Source organism: Lactuca sativa, chromosome 3 (assembly GCF_002870075.4).
Source record: "Lactuca sativa cultivar Salinas chromosome 3, Lsat_Salinas_v11, whole genome shotgun sequence".
NCBI lineage: Eukaryota > Viridiplantae > Streptophyta > Magnoliopsida > Asterales > Asteraceae > Lactuca > Lactuca sativa.
In genome coordinates, this window is record NC_056625.2 from 79,404,339 (window position 1) to 79,431,014 (window position 26,676).

Genomic DNA, 26,676 nt, shown 5'->3' on the forward strand with positions numbered 1-26,676 from the left:
AATTATATTTAATTTCATTAATAAACCCGATTACCCATTCCCGTTATCCTCACCTTACGTTCCTAAAAATAACGTCTATTATAAGGAACTTATTTCAGGATTTTCATCGGGACGGACATTACTGCAGAGGGGTTTCCTCAACAATAAGTGCCCTAAAGGCAACCATGTGGGGGATAGAGTACACCGGTAAACACGTCGTTCACAACACCTACAGGTAATGAGCCTGCTAGTGTTCCACAGGACAGTCTAGAATAGTTTGTGGTCGTCATCCATACTCTGCTGAATGACTAGAATAACACCAATAACACCGAGGCCTCTCATCTGTTTATTTCACACCAATTATCTACCCATGTTCTACCCAACATATTAGTAGATAAAAATATATATTTTTATACATTGTTTAAAAACCTGTATAGCATGCTTTAATCAATACATATTCCACATAACAGATGAGGCATACACACATAACACGTATTTCATAGAGAATATACATTCACACATATAACCACAAAATATATACACGTAGCACGTATTTTATATTAAATACTTCATAATATTGCGTATTGAAAAGGGACTATACACTCACTTGATCGGAAGATGATCCGACAACACTACGGCTTATAGAAGTAGCGTCTCTCCGTAGATCTGGAAGATCTTCACAAAAACCGGGCTCCTCACGGGCAGGGCTTCGGCTCGGGAATAACGCTCTTCGGGATTCTCGGGGCTTCGGATCTCGCTTCGGGGCTCGGGAATAATACCGGGGCTTCGGGGTGCAAACGGCACGCAAAACGAGGCAAAGGACTAGAGAGAAGGATGGAATTGTGTGTGAAGAATGAGCTGCCTTCGGACCCCTTTTATAGGCTGTCCCTCGCACGTACGCGGGGCGTAACTTCGGGGGTATGCGGGGCGTACGCCTCGCAGGTCGTCAGCGCTTACGTCATCGGTCCCCTTACGTCACTGCATACGACTTCGGACTACTCGAGTGCCCTTCGCTGTACGCGGGGCGTACAGCAGTACGCGCTGCGTACTTCGGATAGACCGCCTCACTTCTCTTCGGATAATATCGGAGTTAAATTAAAATAAATATTAAATATTTATTAAACTTCAAAAATTCATATCTCCTTCATACGAACTCCGTTTTCGACGTTCTTTATATCCACGTGAAGGTGAGACTATGCTCTACAACTTTCGTTTAGACTCCGTCGACTAATTTTGACTTTCATTTTTATTAATTATTTTTAGAAGGCTCGGACAGGAAAACTTCGTTATAAAATCATAACTTCTTCGTCCGACGTCCGTTCTCGCCTATCTTTTCATCGTTTCGCTACTAACAACGAGATCTTCGATTCTCATTTAGATTGTTTCGGTTAAAAACCGCTCGATTTCAAATCAAGTATTCGGGCTGCATACTGCCAAGTCGAAACTTAGAAAAATGATAACTTCCTCATACGAAGTCAGATTTGGGCGTTCTTTTTATGCACGCTCTCGGTTTAACGAAATCTACGACTTTCGTTTAGACTGCTAAGGCTAAATATCGCTCTATCTTAAATTCATATTTTACGTCACTCGGCGTCGTGCCGGTTCCGTCGCGAAACTTCGACAGGTCATAACTTCTTCGTTATAACTCGGATTTTGGCATTCCTTATATCTCCGGAATCCTTGTTTCAACCACTACAACTTTATGCAAAGATATCGGGTTTATCTTACACTTTAATTTTTGACGCTTATTTTATTCTTAATTTAATTATATCACATAATTAAGCAAATAAACACATAACTCACATAATACACAAATTCACAAATAATACATTTTATTATTTCAAATTGGGGTTACAATGGTTAACCTAGACTATTACATTGCTAAAAATGGCAAGCCCAGAAACACGGGCGTTACACTCACCCCACACTGCCACTATTGGATTCTGGCACTGCTAATAGGAGTCAACGGTGCTTACATCACCAACAAGCATATACCATTTTCCATGATACTTGGGACATTAGGAATTGGGTGTGTTCTTTGAATGGATTCTTTTCATCTACTCCATGGAGCAAATCTCATCTTGTGATGGTGCTTTAAGAAACATTTAATTACAAAAAGATGCTAAGTTTGAAGTTGGCGATCACTTATAAAAACTTATGGTTTTTTGGAAGGCAATAAATTCTCTTGTAATGGAGAAAATAGCTCTCATTTGAAGATTGTGGATGAAATTAACCTGTTTGCGTTCGATTGGATAAAACATAAAAGTAAGCGGTCTTTCTCTTTGAATTGGTACACATCGACATTGTTCTCCCTATATGGCTTGTAGTAGGGTTATGCATGGGTCGGTTTTGGACCCAAACCTAACCCAACCCATAAATGGTCGGTTTCTGGTTTTTAGAACCCAATAGGATCGTTTTCTGGTTGGTTCGGTTTCTCGGGTTCTAAGGTTGGTTTGAGCGGTTTTTCGGTTTTTTGGTTTAACCCATACACTCACGGCTTCTGGGATTAAACCCATGGGTTTTGGGTTTTAACCTATTTTCCATAAATGAAGCAACAAGTTAGATACTTCAAAAAATAACAAATTGAAGTTAAGTACTTCAAAAAACATGAGTCTTACAACAAATAGTCCATTACAAGTTACAACTAAAGCCCAAAATAGTCTATTACAACCAAAACATAATCAAGTATGGGTGGTTTCTCGGGTTGGATGGGTCGGTTTTCTGGATAAAAAACCGAAACCGAACCCGATTTTTCGGTTTCTAAAAATATCAAACCCAAACCGTCGGTTTTGCTTCGGTTTCGGTTTTGTCGGTTTTAGTCAGTTTCTCGGTTTTTTGGTTTGGGTTTGCTCACTCCTTGCTTGTAGCATGTTGCTAGCTTTTGATTTTAGTACATCTATGGTTGTTCCAAAAAAAATCAAGTTCTGTGTATTTTTTGTTTTGGTTTTCATATGAATTTTTTAAGACAAAACTTAAAAAATGGTCCTTGTGGTTTTCGAAAATCTGAAGTTTAGTCCTTAATTTACAAAAACCTCACGGATTGTCCATGTGGTTTCAAAACTTTTAACACATGGTCATTTTCGTTAACTACGTTAGCTTTTGGCTGTTAAGTAAAGGACATTTCCGTCTTTTTACTACCACATGGACCATTTATGAAGTTTTTCCTTATTTAAAAAAAATTATTTAATCTTAAAGGTCTCTCTCTCTCTCTCATATGGTTTCTTCCAAAAACCCAAACCACTGCCTCTGTCAAATGGTATAAATGAACGCCATCGTGTCCAAATTTCAGTCAATAATCGATATCATATGGATTTACGAGACAAAGAGACGATTTTTAGAATGACAAAATGCAAAAAACCGCATCATCTTCAACCTTGGGTCCAGATGGTTCAGAAATAGCTTAATTGTTCTTCAAGTCCATTCAAGGCGTTTGACCACGCCACATACTTCAAAAGCTTGTCGCCGTCACCCACAAACCGATTCAGAACAAATTCTTCCACCCGATCAAACACTTTGGGATCCATGGTCGCAAGTGGCTAGTTCGAAAATTAAACAAAACAAAACACACATAAATCTCTTTCTCTCTCTAACTTTCGATGGATCATTCATACAGCACACCAACAAACGAGCTCAAGGCGGAATCCGGCGAACTACACTCAACAAATACATCAAAACCGTCGATGCTGATTGATTTTCGCCGGAAAATGCTATCAACAGCTGAACTTGAAGAATTCTTCGCTAAAGAAGAAAACCTCTATAAACGTTTCAAATACGCCCGACCAAGAGTTCGCCAGGGATGTAAGATTTCTTCTTCTTTTTTGCTCTGAATGGACAGAGTTTGAGGATGGAAGAAGGAACGGTTGGTAAAATAGTGATTTGGGGTGTACTTCAACCTTCCCCCACTACATCTCGTTTCTTTCTCCCGGAACAAATTCTTCATGAAGGAGAGGTTCCTCTATGATCCATGGAAGTCCAAGGCAGTGCATAGGTCCGAGATTGAATAAAACCCAAGAGTCGATTAACTTCTGGGTTGGTTTCCAGATACGCCCGACCAAGAAATCGGAAGGCTGCTTGTTCGCCGGTGAGTTAGTGGGTTTGTCTTGGGTACATGGTTGTGGAGAGAAGGGAAAGCTAAAAATAACGAAATCGAGTTTGCCTTTCGAATCAGAGTGAATGGAGAAGACGGGTGTTCGATCTGGAAGTATATATGTGTTCATCATATCTAGATTGGGGAAGAAGAACAATTTGCTGGGGTTTGACTTTGGTTGGTTGGTTGGTTGAGAGAGAGAGAGAGAGAGAGAGAGACCTTTAATATTAAATAATAATAATTGTTATTTTTTTAATAAGACAAAACTTCATAAATGGTCAATGTGATAGTAAAAAGACAGAAATGCCCTTTATTTAACGGCCAAAAGCTAACGAAGTTAACGAAAATGACCATATGTTAAAAGTTTTGAAACCACATGAACGATCTATGAGGTTTTGATAAATTAAGGACTAAACTTCAGATTTTCAGAAACTGGAGGGACCATTTGTGAAGTTGTCTTTTTTTTTTATTATTATTATTATATACGTTTAACTTTCTTGGATTTTTGTTGAAATTGGTTTTCTAATTTGGTCTATAAGTTCGTTAAGAAAGAAACAAAGAAGATGATAGCATAATCATTTTTATAGACCTAATGACTAAACTGTTAAGTTATACGATTCAAAAAATAAATAAATAAACATAATCATTTCCATTTTAGACACAAAACCACCATAAAATTGAAGATATAGAAGCGTCAAAAGTAACGTCAATAGCTATAAAATATAAAAATAAATTGGAATATATAATTTTTTTTACTACATATCTAATGTTCTAGTCTTGATCATCGAAAAAGTACGAATTTTGTAATTAACTACTACTTAAAGTTTATGTTTTTTAAGCTTTTAACATACACAAATATAAGTTATAGCCTTAACTTATCATTTACGATAATTCGACAAAACTTTAATATAAATAAATGCAACCGCAAAATCTCTTTAATCTTTACGTAAATGAGACGCTTTGTCTAAAATTCTATGCACATATCCGTGACTTCCGCTCCATCTTACCTCAAAAAATCAACATTCATTTCACATCTAAATAATAAAAACAAAAACTTAATGTACGAATGAATAAATTTTAAGAAAAAAAATTATAAAAATATCGGCAACCTCATGGGTTGAATTGCATAACCTTCGGAGCAAGTCTTAGCAACCTGTCCAAAGCATGTGGAGTAAACTTCCTCGCAAACAAATGACACGCTTGGTTACTTCTCCCGTTGTACTCACAACTCATGTCACCTCTCAATTTCTCCAAAAACTCTTTTGTCACATCGTACCTCAAATACCGTGTCGGATGTGGGCCACCCTTTGACCAATCGACAAAAGTCAAAGTCCTATTCGCATTCTGTCCCCCAAATTTCCGTGTAACAAATGTAGGCAAGTAATGCTCGTCTGCATAACACGAGCCATTACAATAATCTTGGAATACTGGAAAATATATCGTATCTGATATCACCTCAATTGCTAGGTCACGATTCATTTCAAACCACTGTGACCCTTTTCGCCATTCGGTGATTTTTACAGTTGGATACATTTTTGAACTGTAGCGGCCTCGACCCACGGGTCCTGGTAAGTCGTAGGACTCTACAAAATTATGATTGGAGTTGATCAGGTAAGAATATATTGTTGAAAAGTTGAAGAGTGGAATGCATGTTTCTGATAAGAGAACAAATCGTTGGTTTGAGAAATCGAGGAGGGCGTTTGCTAACAGGCGACGCTCGGCTTCGATCATGTTTACTTTTCCCCATTCAACATCCTATAATCATTATAACAATAAAAGATTATTTTTATAATTGATGGGAATGATATATTTATAAATTAAATATTAAAAATCGTTAGCTATTATTTTCTTTGATTTTTATGGCATTAAAGTTTTTTATATTATTAATTGGATTGTTTGAACCGTAATCATTTTTGTAAAAATTAATGTTTAGCTAAAAAATCCTAATGATTGACATTTAATAATATATAAATGGCAAGTCATCAAAGATTCAAGCTTGAAATTTCTAAACAAGAAAGGACATGTTCAAGACGATCAAAGCAAAATGTACAAGTTTGATGCATGTTAGTACAACACATAAAGCAGAAAGATTTTCACGGAGGGGGTAGAAAGGTAAATTTTACGTAAAGAAAATTTCTTACCTTGCTTGGAATTCTCCGACCATGGAAAACGGAGTGTACTTCTGGTTCTGTCCAATTGGAAGGTGAACCGGAGGTATGTACATAGATATTGAAAAGACCATTATACCCTTTGAAGAACATCTCCCACAACGGCGACAACAACACCGATCCTCTCGTCAGAAACATGAACGCAACCTTCGGTGTTCTATCGAATGGATACTCCGCCACTTTTGGCACCATCGACGCTCTCCAGATCAACTCTCGGTCGCTCAGATCATGCATTACTTCCGTCGGATGTATGTAATTCTCCAATCTGATCTTCGGAGGCGGAGGCGGAGGCGATGAAAACACGTCGTGGTTGTCTATTTCGGTGTCGGTGGAGAGAGAGAATTGTGTGAATTGAAGATTGAATGAGACGTTTTTGAGATGGAAAGTGAGAATCATACCGAAACATAAACCGAATCCGAAGAAAAGTATTACAGAGATGAGATTTACTAGTTGAAATCGAGCATTGAAGGTCTTAGAGTGTGAGGCGAATGGGATTTGATTGTTCTTCATTGAAATTGGATTTCTGCGATACTTTTGATCTTCTGGCAAAAAGTGATGTGATTGGCAAAGAGAAGAAGAAAAACAATCTGTTATGGAAGCGTGAGAGATGGAACACACACATACATTCTACTCGGTTTCCCTGCAGAATATATACAATGATTAAATCTTTCAAGTTGTTTTTTCTTTTATTTATTTATTTATTTTTGCCTAAATTAAGCATTATTATAATTATATTAATTAATGCGATGCGATTAATATTTTACAAAAATAACGTAATCTATTTTTGTATAGAACCGCCAATGAGGTTCAAGAAAACCACGTGTCATGTTATAACAGGTAATTCAAACATGGTAGAACATTTTCGTTGATTTTTTTTAAACAGTGTTAGGTAAACTTATTCTTTGGATATATGATATAATGTTAACCTACTTAAAAGTATTTTGATTGAAAATCTTTGTTATAATACTTTATATTCATGAGATATATCAAATTAGCCACTAAAGATTCAATCACATTAAATACTTTGAAGTCTCGATTTTTGTTAGATTTACTTTCTCTTTAGACTATTAGGTGTATCACACCAAAAAATATGTATCCGGCGGTTTGATTCGGTTATTATTTAAAACTAAACAATAACCATTACAATAACTATTACAATTGGTTAATGTATTTAGCTGTTAATATTGGTTTTGATTAACAGTTTTAATTTAATAATGGTTAATATCGGTTAATAATCAAAAACAACAAAAAAAATAAATAAATATTTTTCTATAATAATTGAAAAACAGAAAGTCTGTTACTATAAAAAAAAATGAATGATTGTGAATATATAATTGTATTAATAGAAAATTACTTATCCTATATAATTCTCAATAATTCTCCGTTAAAATTTCAATTTCTAATATAATTACATATCATATATTTAATATTATATTATATTAAAAAATATTTATTTATATTATTGGTTTGGTTCGATTTATAGTAGTTCGGTTTTAGATCAAAACCATAATCAAATCGTATGTATTTTGTTAATCAAAATTAGAAACCGAACCCCATCTTTTAATAATGATTCGGTTAAAATGGTTAAGTTATATATGGGTTAATTTGGTTTTGATTTAATTTTGGTTAATATGCTCACCCTTAGGTGTCACCTCACATGTTATGTCACCCATTGTCTTATAACACAAATCGAGGAAATGGTCACTATGGTATAACATGTTATAACATCTACTAATTTCTATGTCATCATTTATTTTTTATTTTTTATATATTTTTTTAACTTTTTTTAATAATTAAAAACAAATATAAATTAATAACACATGCTATTTAAATAAATCCTAAAATAAACATAACATTTAAAAACTAAAAATAACATTATAAGAAAAAAATATGATAGTCCTAATGTAAAAACATAAAATGAAAGTCGTAGTTCAAATAATTCTTGCGGATCTTCTCCTTCATCGCATAAAGCATTCCCAAATCTCAAGGCAACAAATATTTCTTGCTAGTTCAAAGAATTGACAAATCCTTTGTCGTTTGTGCTAGACTACAAAGGAATTCCAAAAGTGCTAAAGTTGTACTTCAGCTCTTTCTTTTGATTCTTTTGCTATTAAATTGTATGTGTCGAATTTCTTTTTCATTTTCGCCAACTCTTGTGTCCTTCTTTCAACTTCATCCGTGTGTCGTTGAGCACATTTTGCTTTGTCGCGTCCACTTGGTCGTCCCAGGGAGGGGGGGGGGGGGGGGGGGGGAGGTGTATCTCTTCAATGTCGTCTGGGATCTCATCGATGTCGGTGTTAAGGTCTATGGTTGTTTGTACGTCAGAAACGTCTGACAAAAACAATTGTGACGCCTCTTATATTATACTTCCGGCGATGTTGAAGTTTTAATCCATTTTGGATCTTTACTCACCATCTCGCATACTTTTTCATACTAAAAAACATGACTCATTTGATAAAATATTGCTCTTTGGCGGCTCTAAACAAATCGAAATTGTTGGCACCACTTTGATTTTACAAAACAAGTTTGTTGTAGATCCTGTTGAATTTGGTGCACCTACGATTGATTGGAATCCACTTGGTACTAAACATATCAATATTGTGATATGAAGGTATCTTCATAAGTGTGTGGAATGTTGCGAGCATAGTTTCCCAAAAAACAGCTTTCCTCATATCATTTCTTTGGCGTTTATTTTTTGAAGTCTCGCACCACGCGACCGCCAAAGTGTACTTCTCTTCTAGTGGTTATCATAGTTGAGGTTCTTCACTTTCCACGACCACTTTCCATTTCCCTCTTCCTCTCCTATTACCTACCCGTTGCGTTTCGGCAACAATATCTTATGATGGTTGTGTGGGTGGTTGTTTGTAGTATGGAAGAAAAAATATTGAAAAAGTTTTGGGTAGTTTTGGGTTTTGTTGCATGTACCGTGACGTAGGAAATTACATTGGGGGTGAAGTATGATTAAAAAAGTTTCTTATGAATGATAGTTATGGTGAGTTTTGAGTATTAAGTAGGTTCATGTAGCTCTCATAGAATATTTTGATTGAAACATTTGTGAAACTGAGTTTTTTTAGTATAGCTCATCAATGCAATGGTTTGATCACTTTTGCAACAATCAAGATAGAACATGTAAAAGTTTGAAATTTTCGGAAAACTCATTTGGAGGTCTCATCATAAATATTAGTTATTGTTTCATTAAGTAGTACCGTATAAGTATTTAATTCATGGGATTGAATTTTGTAATGCTTTTAAAGTAGAAAATTGGAGATCGCATGTGAAGATTTAAACATATCTACCAATCAAGTTTTGATGGTGGATTGTACAATAGAGTTCATGATGCACTAATAACTTATTCATAGAAATGTTCAAATCTTTGCATGTCATCTTCATTTTGTACTTAAAAAGCAGAAAAAAAAAAATCTCAATCTTATGAATTAGTTACTTATATGGTACAACTTAATGAAGCATTAAGTTTTGATGGCACCACCGAAATGTGTTTTCCATAAACAGATAAACTTCAAACTTTTTATATGTTCCATCTTGTTTGGTGCAAAAGTGATTGAACCATTAGATTAACGTGTTGTATTAAAAAACTCAATGTCACAAATGTTACGATCATACCATTCTTTAAAAAAAAATCATATTTGATATTCATTGGTGGAGAGAGAGAGAGAGAGAGAGAGAGAGAGAGAGAGAGAGAGAGAGAGAGAGAGAGAGAGAGAGAGAGAGAGAGAGAGAGAGAGAGAGAGAGAGAGAGAGAGAGAGAGAGAGAGAGAGTATATATACAAAAAAAATCGTAGAGAGAGAGAGAGAGAGAATATATACAAAAAAATCGTAAAATCCACTTAAATTACTAAATGGTAACAATTTTGTAACTTGAGTGGTCAATTATATCATTAATCCTAAATGTAAGTTATAAACCTCTTATAGCCGGATACAAAGGACAAACCAAATAAAATAAGTTATCATGATCATATCTTTAACGGCTAAGCCAAACTTGAAATTTTCATGATCATTTATATATATGTTTGAATTTAATCAAGGATTCAATTCTTTGACGAAAACAAACTAAATATGATTTAACTAAAATCAAAATAATCATATTTGGAAAAAAGAATAGTTGCTTTAAAAATCGATGGAGTTCATCCCTCTCATCACTTACATCCCACATGCCATTTAGGTGTGTATATATATATATATATATATATATATATATATATATATATATATATATATATATATATATATATATATATATATATATATATATATATATAGGTTCAGGTTCATTTGAGACCATTTTAATTTTGTGAGACGTGAAACCAAATCTAAAAATAATTTTAAAATGCAAAATATATATATAGGTTCAGGTTCATTTGAGACCATTTTAATTTTGTGAGACGTGAGACCAAATCTAAAAATAATTTTAAAATGCAAAATAAATGGAAAAATCCAAAATTCTGTTTTTAAATATTATTTTCGGAACTTGAATTAACTAAAAAAAAAATTTTAAAAATTTAAAAAAAATAAAAAAAAATCCGTTTTTTTTTTTAAAAATACGTGAAATATTCTAATAGAATATTACACTGAAATATTCTAAAAAATAATTTTAAAATGCAGAATAAATGGAAAAATCTAAAAATTCTTTTTTTAAATATTATTTTCGGAACTTGAATTAACTAAAAAAACTAAAAATAAATTCCATTTTTTTTGAAAAATACGTGAAATATTCTAATAGAATTCTATACTGACATATTTTAAAAAATAATTTTAAAATGCAGAATAAATGGAAAAATCTAAAAATTCTTTTTTAAATATTATTTTCGGAACTTGAATTAACTAAATAAAAATAAAAAAATAAAAATAAAAATAAATTCCATTTTTTTTTTGAAAAATACGTGAAATATTCTAATAAAATAGTACACTGTACATATTCTAAAAAATAATTTTAAAATGCAAAATAAATGGAAAAATCCAAAAATTCTTTTTTTAAATATTATTTTCGGAACTTGAATTAACTAAAAAAAATTTTAAAAAACAAAAAAAATAAAAAAATGCGTCTCACGGTCTCAAAAAATATAGGTGGTCTCAAATGAACCTAACCCTATATAATATATATATATATATATATATATATATATATATATATATATATATATATATATATATATATATATATATATATATATAGGGTTAAGTTCATATGAGACAATAGTATTTTGTGAGACAAAGAGACAAAATATTGACCACTCATCTTGAATAATCAAAGGCTTAAATTAAATCAAATTAAACCACAAGAAACCACAAGTAGGCGGTGACATTTTTGTAATTAAATGGAACTCTAGGATTAAAATACGGCACGGAGGGGCAGAAATGGAATTTTACATTCTATTTCATTCAGGTCGTAAAAAACATGCGGTGTTCTTCTAAATCTTCTTCATTCTGATTCATAAAACCCTAACCTCGATATGAACACTAAAACCCATTTGATTCAATCTCGTTTGTTTCAATCTCGATCATCAACATCTTATGTTTCCTTCATATTCGAATTTGAATGCTCTGATTTTATCATCCTTTCATTCTGATTTTGATTCTAAAATCGCTCGAGCACAAATTGTTCCTGAATCAAAAGAAATCCAAATTCATTATTTGAACAAATGGATGCAGAACCGGATTCAGCTTAAGTCATTTCAGGTAATGTATAATTTATCTGCATCATGATTCAAACCTTTCTTCATTTTTCTCACGCACAAAAACCTCCGCCTCGATGAACGCTAAAAATCCTTTTTTTTTCTTGATCTACAGTCTTGATTGAAAAACTAGTAAATCGAGATTAAGTTTTTCTTTCAACCATAAAATTCCTATCATGCTTATTGTGATTGCCCTTATTCTTATTACATGAGATATTTGCGATTGAAGAACCCTAAAAATCCTCTTATTCACTTTGATTCATATTTTCTACTTTGTGATTCTGATTATGTTCCCTAATCAAGCTTTCAATCACCTAGCATTACAGAATCAAAGAAATTGGATCTAGATCTCAAGAATGATTGGTTCAATATAATCAGATTCAGGTTCTAATTCTCATATAATATCTCTTTTTTACTTCACTTCATATCTACTCCAAATAACTAGAATTTTCTTTTTTCTGTGTCAATGAAGTCAAAGGAAATGTGAATAAACCATGTTATATCTTTTTGTATATAACTTTCTTTAAATTTTGAAATTTGAATGTCTAATATTCTACTGATTCTTTGAATTTGTAATGAGAATGCATAATATTCTACATATTTTAGTATCATATTCTACATATCTGCACCAGTTAAACACCTTGTAATCCTACATTAACCTTGAAGTTCCATGAAGTACAATATGCTAGATATTTTAAAATATGAATGTGTGATATTTTTCCTATTCTATAAATTTTAATGTGGAATGTATAGTATTCTACATATGTTAATATAATATATTATATATTCTGCATACTCCTAGACTCAGGCATCACATATCAGGCCACTCTAGTCCTAATAAGAATACCTAGGCTACTCTAGCATGCATATCATAGCTCATCAGATAACATATCACATCATATATTATAACACGTATAATGATGGTATTTTGGAAAATCACCGTTCGGGCGCTGGTTGTTCGTACACACGACTCTGCTCTGTTTATCTCGCAAGTTCTTCTTTTGAAAACTTGTTTTATTATCAAAATTTTTCTCAATTCCTCGGTTTGAGTTCAGATACGCCCGAAGGTGCACCCGAATCCCTCAAACCTAGGCTCTGATACCAACTTGTATCATCGTAAAAATTAAAACAAATTTTCACTTTTGAAAACACGTTTTTAATTAGACCATTTATTCACAAAATGTCATAACATCAAGTTTTCAAATCACAAATGTCTCCCAAGATCAAATACATCCAATCCCATAGGTGTGTACGAATCAAGCCGGCGCCTTCCCGCGGTCATCACTGGTACCTGAAACACATAACACTGAACACTGTAAGCATAAGCTTAGTAAGTTTCCCCAAAATACCACACTAATCACATAATAGCCACTCGAGGCTGTAACTCTGTTGACCCTTTGGTCAAAGTGTCTCAATGGGGCCCTCCAGCCCCAACTCTCTGTGGGCCCTCTGGCCCTAACTCTAGGGACCCAAAAGTCCCAACTCTGTAACTCTATAATCATACATATCACATATCACAACAAATCACAACACATAATAACACACAATCACTCTGGCATATAACTCTATAATACTCTATCTCTAAACTCTATTACCACACTAGGTAAAGTATAGTGAGAAGACTCACCTCGGGTATCTCGGTAAATATTTGTCTCGGAATAAATGTGATCTAGCCTCCGCCTAATCACACAAAGTAATATACCCATAAATACAACTGAACTCAACCCTAAAGGTCAACAAGGTCAACGATCAACTTTGACCGGACTCGGCGAGTGCACTAGGGCGACTCGGCGAGTCTATACGTGTCCACTGACTCCCTTGGATCCTCTCTTGACACGTCGAGTACTTCCCTAACTCGACGAGTTCCACCTGACATGAATCGCAGGGCCACCACGACTCAACTCGCCGAGTCTCAGGAACGACTCGGCGAGTTCTGGCTTGACTCAGCTCCCCCTTGACTCTCCCTGACTCACTGAGTCGACCCCTCAACTCGGCAAGACCACTCGTTGAGTGGTTACGGGAAAATTTATGCTACTCGCCGAGTCTGTTCTTCAGATTCGACGAGTCCATGCCATGCATAAAATCAAACTCACTTCTGAGGTCAGATCTGTTCCATACAATCATAGATCTGGCCTCCCCAGGCATGATAATCACGTAAAGTCCAAACCTTGGTGCTCAAACAACAACTATTTGCTCATAAATGATGTTTTAGCCCCATATCTCATAACTCTAGGCCAATACTCTCATGAACCCTCATAAAGCTTAAGGAATAAAGCTTCTCTGGACCTCTTTGGATCTCATCTCAAGCCTCATCAAAAATAGGGACAAAATGGACACCAAATCTAACCAACAAAGGGGGTCAAGAAACCCTAAACCCCCATGTTCAACATAACAACAGAAAAAGGGAGCCAAAATATACCTCCAAGATGATTCTCTGAGCTCCAAAATCGAAAGATGTCCACCTTTCTTGCCTTATCTTAGCTAGAATCTCCTTTGCCTTGCCAAACAAAGCTTCAAAGGTCAACAATGGCCTCTTCTCTCTCCCAAAACGCTCAAATCTCTTTAGGGTTTCTCTCTAGGGGTTGGTGGCCGCAAATGACAGCCATAAGCCCCTTTAAATAGGTCTCAAACCCAGGAAATTATGGTTTCATTAAACAACGTGGACTCACCGAGTCCACTTTTGGACTCGCCAAGTCCAGACGCGAACCCGCACCCAAAACCGCGATCCTACTCGGCGAGTTTGGACTCCAACTCGCCGAGTCTCCTCACAATTCACCCAAAAAATACAAGAATAAATAATACTTGGGAATCCGGGGTGTTACAATTCTCCCTCACTAGAACTAGACTTCGCCCTCGAAGTCTCGCTCTGCAAATAACTCTGGATGCTGCTCACGCATCTCACTCTCCGGCTCCCAAGTCATCCCGGACCCCTTCCGATGTTGCCACTGAACCAAAACCAAAGGTACCTCCTTGTTCCTCAAAACCTTGATTTTCCTATCTCTGATTGCCATCGGTCTCTCAGCATAATTCAGGCTCGCATCCACCTGAATATCCTCTAATGGTACCTCTGTCGACTCATCGGCTATACACTTCCGCAATTGCGACACGTGAAAGTGTCGTGAATCTGACCCAACTCTGCTGGCAACTCCAAACGATAGGCTACCCTGCCTACCCTCGCGACCACCCTGAATGGACCAATATATCGGGGCCCCAACTTACCCCTCTTCCTGAATCGAATCACTCCTTTCCAAGGAGAGACCTTCAGGAGCACAAAGTCGCCGACCTGAAACTAAAGCTTGGAACGGCGTCTGTCCGCATAACTCTTCTGACGACTCTGAGCGGTCAACAACCTCTGTCTGACCTGCTGGATCTGCGCTGTCGTCTGAAGCACGATCTCGGTACTACCCATAACACGCTGCCCGACCTCTCCCCAGTAAATGGGAGTCTGACACCTCCTCCCATACAACAACTCAAAGGGTGGCATACCAATGCTTGAATGATGGTTGTTGTTGTAGGAAAACTCTGCCAAGGGAAAATACGTGTACCAACTCCCCCCGAAATCCAACACACATGCCCGGAGCATGTCCTCAAGCGTCTGAATCGTCCGCTCACTCTGTCCGGCAGTCTGGGGGTGATATGCGGTACTAAAATGCAGCCTAGTATCCAACTCCTCGTGAAACTTCTTCTAGAATCTGGAAGTGAAACGCACATCTCGGTCTGAGACAATTGAGATCGGAACTCCATGCCGTGATACCACTTCCCTCACGTACATCTCTGCTAACTTCTCTACGGAAGAGCTCTCGCTGATAGCAAGGAAGTGGGAGCTGTTCGTCAACCTGTCCACAATCACCCAAATTGCATCAGCTCCCCTAGCAGTCCTTGGCAATTTGGTGATAAAATCCATGGTAATCTGCTCCCATTTCCATTCGGGAACCTCCAATGGCTGCAACTTACCATGCGGTCTCTGGTGCTCAGCCTTAACCCTACAGCAGGTTAAGCACCTCTCAACAAACCACGCGACATCCCTCTTCATACAGGGCCACCAATACTCTCTTATCAGGTCAAAATACATCTTAGTGGCCCCAGGATGGATCGAGAATTTCGACCGATGAGCCTCTTCCATCAAAATGGTACCCGTCCCTCCCACAAACGGTACCCAGATACGCCCCTGGAATGTCTTCAGCCCCCGACCATCGGTAACGAACTCCAAAACCAACCCAACAACTCGCTCTTTCTTCTGCATCTCAGGCTGCACAGCCTCAGCCTGTGCCCCACGAATGGCGTCCAATACTGGAGCTATCACAATCAATCTCAAACATACATCTCGCAACGGGGTGCTCTCCGCCCTGCGGCTCAGTGCATCGGCTACAACATTAGCCTTGCCCAGGTGGTATAGGATCTCACAATCATAATCCTTGACCACATCCAACCACCTCCTCTGTCTCATGTTTAGGTTGGGCTGATCCATCAAATACTTCAGGCTCTTGTGGTCCATGTATATCGTACACCGAACCCCGTACAAATAGTGACGCCAAATCTTAAGGGCGAACACCACTGCCCCCAACTCTAGATCGTGGGTGGGATACCTCGACTCATGAGGCTTCAGCTGCCTCGATGCGTATGCTATCACATGCCCTCTCTGCATCAGCACCGCTCCCAATCCCAAGATCAACGCATCACAATACACCACAAAGTCCTACATCCCCTCTGGGAGGGCTAACACTGGGGCTTCACATAGCCTCTGGCGAAGCGTCTCAAAAGAGGTCTGATGCTCTGGTCCCCATGAAAAAGCGACACCCTTCCGGGTTAATCTGGTGAGTGGCACAGCGATCTTGGAGAAATCCCTGATAAATCTCCGATAATAGCCTGCCAACCCCAAGAAACTCCTGATCTCGGACGGTGACCTCGGCACCTCCCAACTCATCACTGCCTCCACTTTGGCCGGGTCGACCAAAATCCCCTTCTGGTTAATGAGGTGCCCTAGGAACTGAACCTCTCGCAACCAGAAATCACACTTGGAGAATTTGGCGTAAAGCCTCTCCGATCTCAGAACTCCGAGGATCTCTCTCAAATGCTCCTCATGATGCTCTCTGGATCTCGAATACACCAAAATATCGTCGATGAACACGATCACCGACCGATGCAACATCGGCCTGCACACCCTGTTCATGAGATTTATGAACACTGCCGGGGCATTGGTGAGTCTGAAACGCATCACCACAAACTCATAATGCCCATAACGAGTCCTGAACGCTGTATTCTGGATGTCCTCATCTCGCACCCTTACCTGATGATACCCCGACCTCAAATCGATCTTGGAGAACCAAGATGCTCCCTGCAACTGATCGAACAAATCATCGATCCTCGGCAATGGGTAACGGTTCTTGATCGTCAGCTTGTTCAACTCCCGGTAATCAATGCACATCCGGTGTGAACCATCCTTCTTATTGAAAAAAAGGATAGGCGCTCCCCACGACGAGCTGCTCGGCCGAATAAACTCCTTCCCCAACAGCTCCTGAAGCTGCGAGAATAACTCTTGCATCTCTGGAGGTGCAAGGCGATAGGACACCTTGGCAATAGGCGCGGCCCCGGGAACCAAATCAATACTGAACTCCACTTGCCTCACGGGAGGCACACCCGACAACTCCTCTGGAAATACATCCGGGAACTCATGCACTATCGGAACCTCCTCAACTGACCTCGGTCTCTCTGAATCAACCCGCGTATCCATCACATACGCCACAAAGCCCTTACAGCCCTGCTATAGACACTGCCTCACCCTAGCGGCCGAACAAAACGCTGACCCAGAACGTGTACCCTCGCCGTACACCGTAAGAACTCCCCCACTAGGGTCTCGTATGGTCACCAGTTGTCGCTCGCAGTCGATAACCGCACCGAATCTGCTCAACCAGTCCATGCCCACAATGACACCGACATCACCCATCGCAATAGGAATCAAATCAATCGGGAACTCAACACCGAAAATCTCAAATACGCACCCACGGACCACCTCCATGGCATATATCACTCTCTCGTCAGCTATGGAAACTCTCAGAGGCCGACTCAACGCCTCACGACTAACACTGATATGCTGACTAAAAGCCAGAGATACAAAAGACCAACTCGCACCCGAGTCAAATAACACCAAGGCAGGTACAGAATTCACAAGAAAAGTACCTACGCATAACATAATATAAGCACAATATCTCAACATCAAAATAAATACACGAAAGAATACATACCAGCCACGACATCGGACGCTGCGCGGACCTCCTCCGCCGTCAACTGAAAGGCTCTCCCTCGTGCCCTCGGTGCCTCGGCCTTCACTGGCCGACTCTCGGTAGCTCTGATGGCGGCAGGGGCAGATCCCTGAGGTGCTCCCTGTGCTGATCCCCGTAACTGCGGACACTCTGCCTTCCGGTGTCCGGTCTGGTTGCAGTGAAAACATAATGCAAACCCCTTGGGGCAGTCCTTGGCCATATTCCCCTCCTTGCCACATTTGTAGCACGACCCTGCTCTACACACTCCATCGTGGCTCTTGCCGCACTTGCCACAAGTGCGGCCCCTCTGGCTCCCTGATCTCGAATCGGCAGGCTTGGCCCACTTGGCTACCGACTGAGACTGCACCGGTCGCCGATCCCTCCCCTGAGACTCGGCCTCCTCCCTAGCCTGAGTCTCCAACTCTATCTCCCTCTTCCGGTGTGACATCCCCAATTTCACGGCCAAAAAAGACCGATTTGTTTATGCTTTGTTTTTAAAATCAGAGTAATCGTTTAAAGAAAATTGTTGCGGAATTTGTTCCCAAAAACAAGAATATGATAACCATTTATCCAAACATTTCTCAAAGAGAATGTATTTTCATTAAATAATAAAACCTTGGGATGTCATGTTCGATACAGACCAAAAGCATAAACAATATAAAATAGACCTTACAATAGTTATTTATAACTACTGATCTATAATCCAAAATCTCTCGTCAAGTCCACCAACTTATACCCTTGTGCCATTACCTGTAATGAAAAGAAAACAGAGTGGGTCAGGCTTGGGAGCCTGGTGAGCATATAGGGTTTTCAACCCACAATAATATAATTATTATATTTAACCAGCAAACAATCAACGAAATCCATTGCTGTTGAAGTTTATTTATCAAGTACTAAATCCATAGCTATCGGGCGCTAACTCCATAGTCACCAAGGTTCACTTAACAAGCGCTAACTCCATAGTCGCCAAGGCTTACTCAACAAGTGCTAACTCCATAGTCGCCAAGGTTTACTCAACGTGCGCTAACTCCATAGTCGCCAAGGTTCATCAAATAGGCACGAAGTCACATCGTCGCCAAGGTTTATACAATAGGCGCTAACTCCATAGTCACTAACTATCCCATCTACCCAAGTTCTACCCAACATTTTCGTAGATATAAATACTTACACAGTTTAAATCATTTAACACTTGTATAAAACATCAATTCCACGCCCATCTCAAATAGACAAATAATATATAAACACATAGCATGTATTTCATAGCAAATACTTCATATTTATGTGTTAGAAGAAAGTAACTACACACTCACTTGATTAGAAGATGATCGGACAACACTACGGCTTATAGAAGTAGTATTCTTCGGTAGATCTGGAAGATCTTCACAAAAACCGGGCTCCTCGCGGGCAGAGCTTCGGCTCGGGAATTTCACTTCTCGGGATCTTTGGGGCCTCGGGACTTGCTTCGGGGCTCGGGAATGATACCGGGGCTTCGGGATATTTCTTGCACGAAAAACGATGCAAAAACGCGAGAGAAAGAAGAGAAATGAGCAAATGAATCGGATGCACTCGACTCCCTTTTATAGGGTCTGGAACTTCGAATTATGTTGGGCGTAATCTTAGGTTACGTTGGGCGTAACCTGGATAAGCCCGGTGACTCCCCCCTTGGATAATATCGAAAATTTATATTTAAATTTAATTTCGAAAATATTTAATAAACTTCAAAAATTCATATCTTCCTCATACGAACTCCGTTTTCGATGTTCTTTATATCCCCGCGTAGGTGAGACTACGATCTACAACTTTTGTTTAGACTCTGTCGGCTAATTTTGACTTTATTTTTATTATTTATTTTTAGTAGGCCGGGACAAGAAAACTCCGTTATAAAATCATAACTTTTTCATCCGACGTCCGTTTTCGCCTATCTTTTTATCGTTTTACTAAAATTAATGAGATCTTCGATTCTCATTTAGATTGTTTTGGCTAAAAACCGCTCTAATGTAAATTCACTTTTTACGTCGCACTGTGTCGTGCCGGTTCTGTCGCGAAACTTCGACAGGTCATAACTTCTTCGCTATAACTCGGATTTCGGCGTTCTTTATGATGGGTTTTAGTCATAAGACATCCTATGTGCTCATACAAACCCTAATGCTTGGATCTAGGTTTCTCTATTGTACATGCTTTGAATCCAAGACTATAAACCCTAATTCTAGCATATGGAAATCAAAATTCACATGTAATTAGGTTTAAGAACATACCTTGATTGTTATATAGTAATAACAATCCAATTCCTCCTTGAATTGACCTTGGAAGGCTTAGAGTCACAAGTGTCACTCCTCTAATGGCTTACAAACACCATAAGCAAGTGGAGAAGGTATAAAGAGAGAGGAGGGAGGTTAGAATTCGTCCTTAGGACCTCTTGGGAAGGGTTAGACGAATTCCTATGTCTTAGGGGGTTTATATAGGTGTAAAGATTAGGGTTTTAGTCCTTATCCATATCTAGTTGCTTGTCCACCAAGCAACCATAAGATAAGTCCTAGAAATCCTTATCCTAGTCGAATTTCTAAGAGATTTACACCTCAAATTCGTTCACCATATATATAAGATAATCCTTACCTTATTTTGTAACTATCACATAATTACAATTCAGTCTCTCTAGTTTAATTAATTACACTTGATCACAAAATTAATTCTTAATTAATTATTGACCAATATTAATTAAACAAATATGATTTCTCCTTTAATATATTATTCTTATAACATATTAATAAATCATAATAACCTCTCTCTCTTTATTTATTTCTCCATTCAAGTTGCTTTGGTGAAGGCAACCCAAAAGGACCATGCACCATCGGGTCAAGTACATACCAAAATAGTTATGGACTTAGACACTAATCCAACAGTCTCCCACTTGGATAAGTCTAACAACTATTCTGCGTATGACTTCGGATCCTGATCTGCAATCGTAGCTTTCCAAAGCCGTTGTCAACTCTGATCATATCAAATACGCGTGTCCTTAGATAAGGGATCATATATTCCTCCATTCTAGATATCATATGAGATATGATTTCAAATCATTCTCTTTGTACTATATCTCGATTCCGATTTATGACGACTGACTAATTGAACAAATCAAATTAGCCCTAGCCCGGCCGAGCATTTACGTTTGTTATCACTAAACCATCGAGGGGCCCAAAGATATCGCTTTTATCCTACTTTGAATAAAAGGAACGGATAAACTTTGATACAATGCTCGCTTGCACTCACGCACCGAATCACACACAACAATATGTTTTATAACACCAAGTTACTAGTGCGTTTACATATTATCAATGTGCAACCGATTCGCAAGATACAACTCACACATCTCGGTTTCAAGAATATAAGATGTTATTGTCTCACCAATCACTCGTGATACAATTCATGGAGTGATCCAAGTGAGCGTGGGTCTAATCCAATGCTCAAATCACATTCATAAGCACTCATGAACGTTGCAGCAAACATTTGCTTATGTCTAATACTTTTCTAGACATTCCACACACCAATTCACGACAGTCTTCATTCATATCTACTTCCAACATATGAACGACTGTGGCCCGTTCGAATAATTCGATTATTCTTAATAAATTCAATTATTCTGGAAGTCAAAACATGCAAATGTGAAACACAAGAATAATACTAATCCCATATGGCCTCAAAACTTTGAGTATAAATAAAACTCCTTTTATTTATCACCATATCGATTACTCATTATTTTTCGTTTCGGGTAATCAACTTCTTACTTGAATTCCAACACTTGTCCCATGCTCCTAGCATGCACACAATGTTTACCTATGGTTCTTACTTTGTGAAATAGATCACATTGAACACATTTCCAATCCTTCTCATTTCACAACTCCAAATCCGTTTTTCATAAGTTAAAGAATATCAAATTCTTGTTACTTATAGAATATGCTAGATTCTAACATTCTATGCAACTTATCCTTTCGTAATGTCACTGCACCAAAGTCATAAAGACTATTGCCAATGATATTACAAAGTCCTCTATCGGAGATTGTTACAAAACAATTCCATAAACGTGATGTCTCTCACTCAAAGTACATTCTTTGAACATCCTTTTGCATAGAAGTTTCTAATCTAATCATAGATTTCTCAATATTCAATTCCCAATATGGACACACTTCCATATGTTCCATATGACAACTCATTCTTAATAGAATCTTATCTATTCGTAACGATGTCGATATAGTCCATCCAATATGGAAACATTTCCATATTTTCCAATACTATACTTCCAACTACTCACAAGCGACCAATCCTCGTCGAACTTGGATTGTCCTTTGATAGTTGTTTAATTATTTTAGTCTAAACCGATTCTAGTCCTTTTTCCCTCTAAATGTGCTAGACATTCGGAAAATTTTAGAACTTGGATTGTCCTTCGATCCTATACCCGAAGCGTATGGCACACGACGCATAATGTTTTATTTGCTATGTTCTCAAAATTCGAATTGTGAAGAGGGATGCCGTAATCATAATCGAAATTTTAAGAACACACTTTGTACCTTTGACTAAATTTTATTAACATTTCTCAACCTAAACCTTTAGATTTGAAATGAAGCATAATATTCTCTCCCTTAATTATAGCAAAACAACTCTTCAACTATTGCGACTTTGCAAAGTATGACTCTTGTTTTCTATAATTAATATTGCTAATCTTGCAATACTTTCCTTAATAATCATACAATCATAACTTTTATGCTCCCACTATCTTGATGATTATTATAAAACATAACACTTATGCTCCCACTAGCTTCGACATGTATTCATAAACATCTTAACTTTCAGAAAAACAATGCTTATTGAATTTCTTAAGTTCATGTTTCTAATACTTAGTGCTTTGATAATCTTTTATCAACGTTTCTTGATATTATACACATTTGCCTTCGATAGTTCATATGTGTGTCTAAACAATTAAGACTAATTGCCAAACCTCACAATTCAAATTATGGAAAGGGATGCCGTAACCATAATTGAATTCGAGAATGCAATTTTACAATCACTATCTTCTTAAAATTTGTCTTAGCGAAAGCATTTCCTCACAATCATTTTCATGAAGGAGGAAATCTTATGACACTTAGATTTAAACAGTGTATTTGTTCCTATCCATGTGAATTTGTCAAAACCAAGGTTTACGACAAATTCAAACTCTTATGGATCGAACTTTCTTGATCTCGATTTCTTGCCTTTATGGTAGCACAGCTGCCCACCATGTCTTCCAAGTAGTTAAGCAGCTCACCCTTTCCTATCAATGTACCTTTCATTGATTAAGGTGCTTTGCCTTTTTTGCGTTCAAAATGAGAACTCATAGAACTCACATGCATAATTAACTCGTTTGGATTGGCACAAAATCAAAATAATGTCAACACGATAGGTTGTAAACCTCAACTCGTGTGCTAGTGATGATCGATAAGGTTTATCTGATTTGTTCTTGAAACCTTTCAAGACCATTAAGACTCCCACTGACTCCTTGACATATAAGATTCTCTTGTCAAAAACCATTTCTTGACAAACAAATATTCAAGAGTTAGTGTAGCTTTTATCAAAAGACTTCATAAATTGGTCCTAGTTGGTCTTTGTCTTATCCATGACATCACAACTTTCCACATTTAATGAAAGTTACAAACCTTCTTAATACCTTTCACTCAATGTCACAATCTTAACTTTAAGACTTGTTATTGGAATGAAGTATGATTGACTTATTGATTTAACCATTTCTTCAATTCTTGATTCCTCTTCTTAGACATACAATTGTACTAAGACTCACTTAGAGGATCAATTGAGATATGGTTCTTAATCATTAAGACCTATCATAAAGCATAAAAGGTACTCTCCCATCTTCTTAGAATGGAGAAACTTTTATCTTTCTGCCTACTTGATTCTTCTTATTCGTTCTGCTATTGATCTAAACCCTTTAATCAATTCAAAATTACACTTAATCTTGTAAGTATAATCATATTTACTAAACCTTTAGTAAATCATGACGAATATCATTGTTACTCTTATGGTGGTCTTGATCAACACGCAACATTGTGTGCTCGATCTCTTAGTCCTTCACTTGACACTTTGTCAATGAATTTGTCTAATTTCCAAATATGAACTTTCTCATTCATCGTGCAACCAAGTTGCGTGATTCCAAATTTATGTCCAATTGAAACTTGGGCGATGAGAAACTCTCCCTATTTGCTAAATTCTCGACTTTTACATAAACACCATAAATAAGAATCATATCCATTTGTTGTAGAAATATTCAAACACCAATTTTCATAACGATTTCATTGCAAGGAAATAAACAAATAAATAAATAAGTCAAACGAAAATTTATTTTATTTATAAAAGCAGTGGAAAACATATGTCCTTATAATGCAAAATCCATTGAAAACTATGTATTTCAAAAGAAAATTTTCTAACAACTCTATCATAACTATCTAAGATCAAAATCTAATCTTCAAGTCCATGCGATCAAGATCCATTCCTTGTGATTAGATTCATCTTGCTCTTTCACCAAGCTTCGTTTCTTTTCACCGATCCTGTAAAACATTCAAATGCAATCTTATTACATTATGTATCAATGAATAGGAACTTAATGGAGTTAGATAGTGGATTTTACCTGAAGCACAGCCATACTCTTTGACTCTCCCATCTTCTGGACTCTTCAGGCTCTTTGGGCAGACTTGTATCCAACGCCCTTTCTTTTGGCAGTAAACGCAGGTCGGTTCTCCTAGAACGTCCTTGGAAGCATGGTCGGTTGACTTTCCCAACAAATACGCTCCATTGCTTCGCCAAATCATTTCTGATTCAGCAGCAATGAGCATGTAAGTTAGGTCAGTGAGGTTGTCATCATGATTCATCATATAATACTTTCTTTTGAACGCATTATATGATTCAGGAAGTGACTGCAAAACCCAATTCACAGCCAACTCATCTGGGAATGACACACCCAACATTATGAACCTATCAATGTGTGATTTCATTCCTAGAACGTGGGCACACACGGGTTTACCATCTTCATGTTTCATTTCCAATAGGGCTTTAGTGATATTGAACCTTTCAATTCTTCGATCTTGTGGGTTGGGGAGAACAATAGGAGGAGGAGGAGGAAGTGAAGCATGATTTCTCGTTCCTCGATTAAATCGTGGAATACCATCTTCATGTGGAATGCTTGTTCCACGGGATTTGAGAAAACCATAGTTGTCGAACTTTGACATCTACAAAATGGGAGAAAACGAATTCAAGTTTGTTGATAGATTGAGTCCTTAGTAAATCACCCAAATGAGATACTAAGGCTAGGACCCAACACAATATTCTACAACTCGGGAGAGGGATGCCGTAACCCTAATTGCAGAATATTTGAAGGTAAGTGAATGACGATTCACTAATTTCCACCACGAAAAACGAAAAAGAAATTTAAGTTTTAAATCTATGAAAACTCCTAGATCTTTTGAGATTCATTGAACTTTCAATGGCATGTTTAAATCTCGATATGCCCCTCTTGTTTGTGACTGGGATGCCGAGGATCACAAAGCGGGTGTGAATAACCATGCAAACTTACATGGTGCCCTCACATGTTACAGTCACCTATTCGATGTGCCGGTAAACCACACACGCTCCACCGAACTATGACAAACATTGAGTCACCCTTTGCTACCTTTGCTTAGACCCATTTAGTGTGCCGGTTAACCACACACACTCCACTAACGTCTTCGCAAGGGCACAAAGTGTAATTTCATGGAATTGCATCAATTCACTTTTGCCTAAGTAACTAAGATTGGGAATTATGAAAACATTTAGTTACTTTTATAATTCATTATACTTATAATGGAAGGTTTCGTCCTATCCTACCCGTTCGGCTAACGACCCTCCACTAGTCAAGAGTGCGGTGGGTAAGAGTGGATACCCATTCAATCGCCATTTTATAGGCAATTTCCTTAAACACCCCTTATAGACTAGCTTCGTGAATGAGGCCTACTAATGGTAAGACTGACTTTTACTCATACACATATATAATGTTAGACTTTTAATGTTATATATAGTATAGGGTGTATTTTACACTTTTAAAATATTAGGTGGTTCAATTTAACAATTATACTTTTAATTCACTTAAATTGTAAACCTAAACTTTTATGGATTTATTAAACCTCTTTAATTAAACACCTTAATTAGTTAATAAAACCATAAGGGTGTGATTTGAACCTTTTCAAAACTTCTTAGAGTTTTAGAATTTAACATTCCTAATTAAACTTTTAATCAACTTTTAAATTCCAAAACTTGAGAGCAAGTTTTGAAACATTTCAACACATTAGGGTTTAGAAATTAAATATGCATCAAAATTAAACTATTTAATCAAAATTTAAATTCCAAAACTTGAGGGCAAGTTTTGAAACCTTTTTCAAAACATTAGGGTTTCAACTATTTAAATTTCAAAACAACAAAACTTT

At 37.3% G+C, this 26,676-nt stretch overlaps 1 protein-coding gene across 1 annotated transcript; it reads right to left on the bottom strand.

Annotated features, from left to right (window-relative positions):
- Nucleotides 1-4,996: 4,996 nt before the first annotated feature.
- On the bottom strand, nucleotides 4,997-6,869 carry LOC111904535 (glycosyltransferase BC10). Its single transcript, XM_023900285.3, has 2 exons — nucleotides 6,208-6,869; nucleotides 4,997-5,821 (listed from the first exon to the last, which is right to left on the bottom strand). Exons 1-2 carry the CDS (start codon nucleotides 6,742-6,744, stop codon nucleotides 5,177-5,179), a joined length of 1,182 nt encoding a protein of 393 aa, XP_023756053.1. The 5' UTR covers nucleotides 6,745-6,869; the 3' UTR covers nucleotides 4,997-5,176.
- Nucleotides 6,870-26,676: the final 19,807 nt, after the last annotated feature.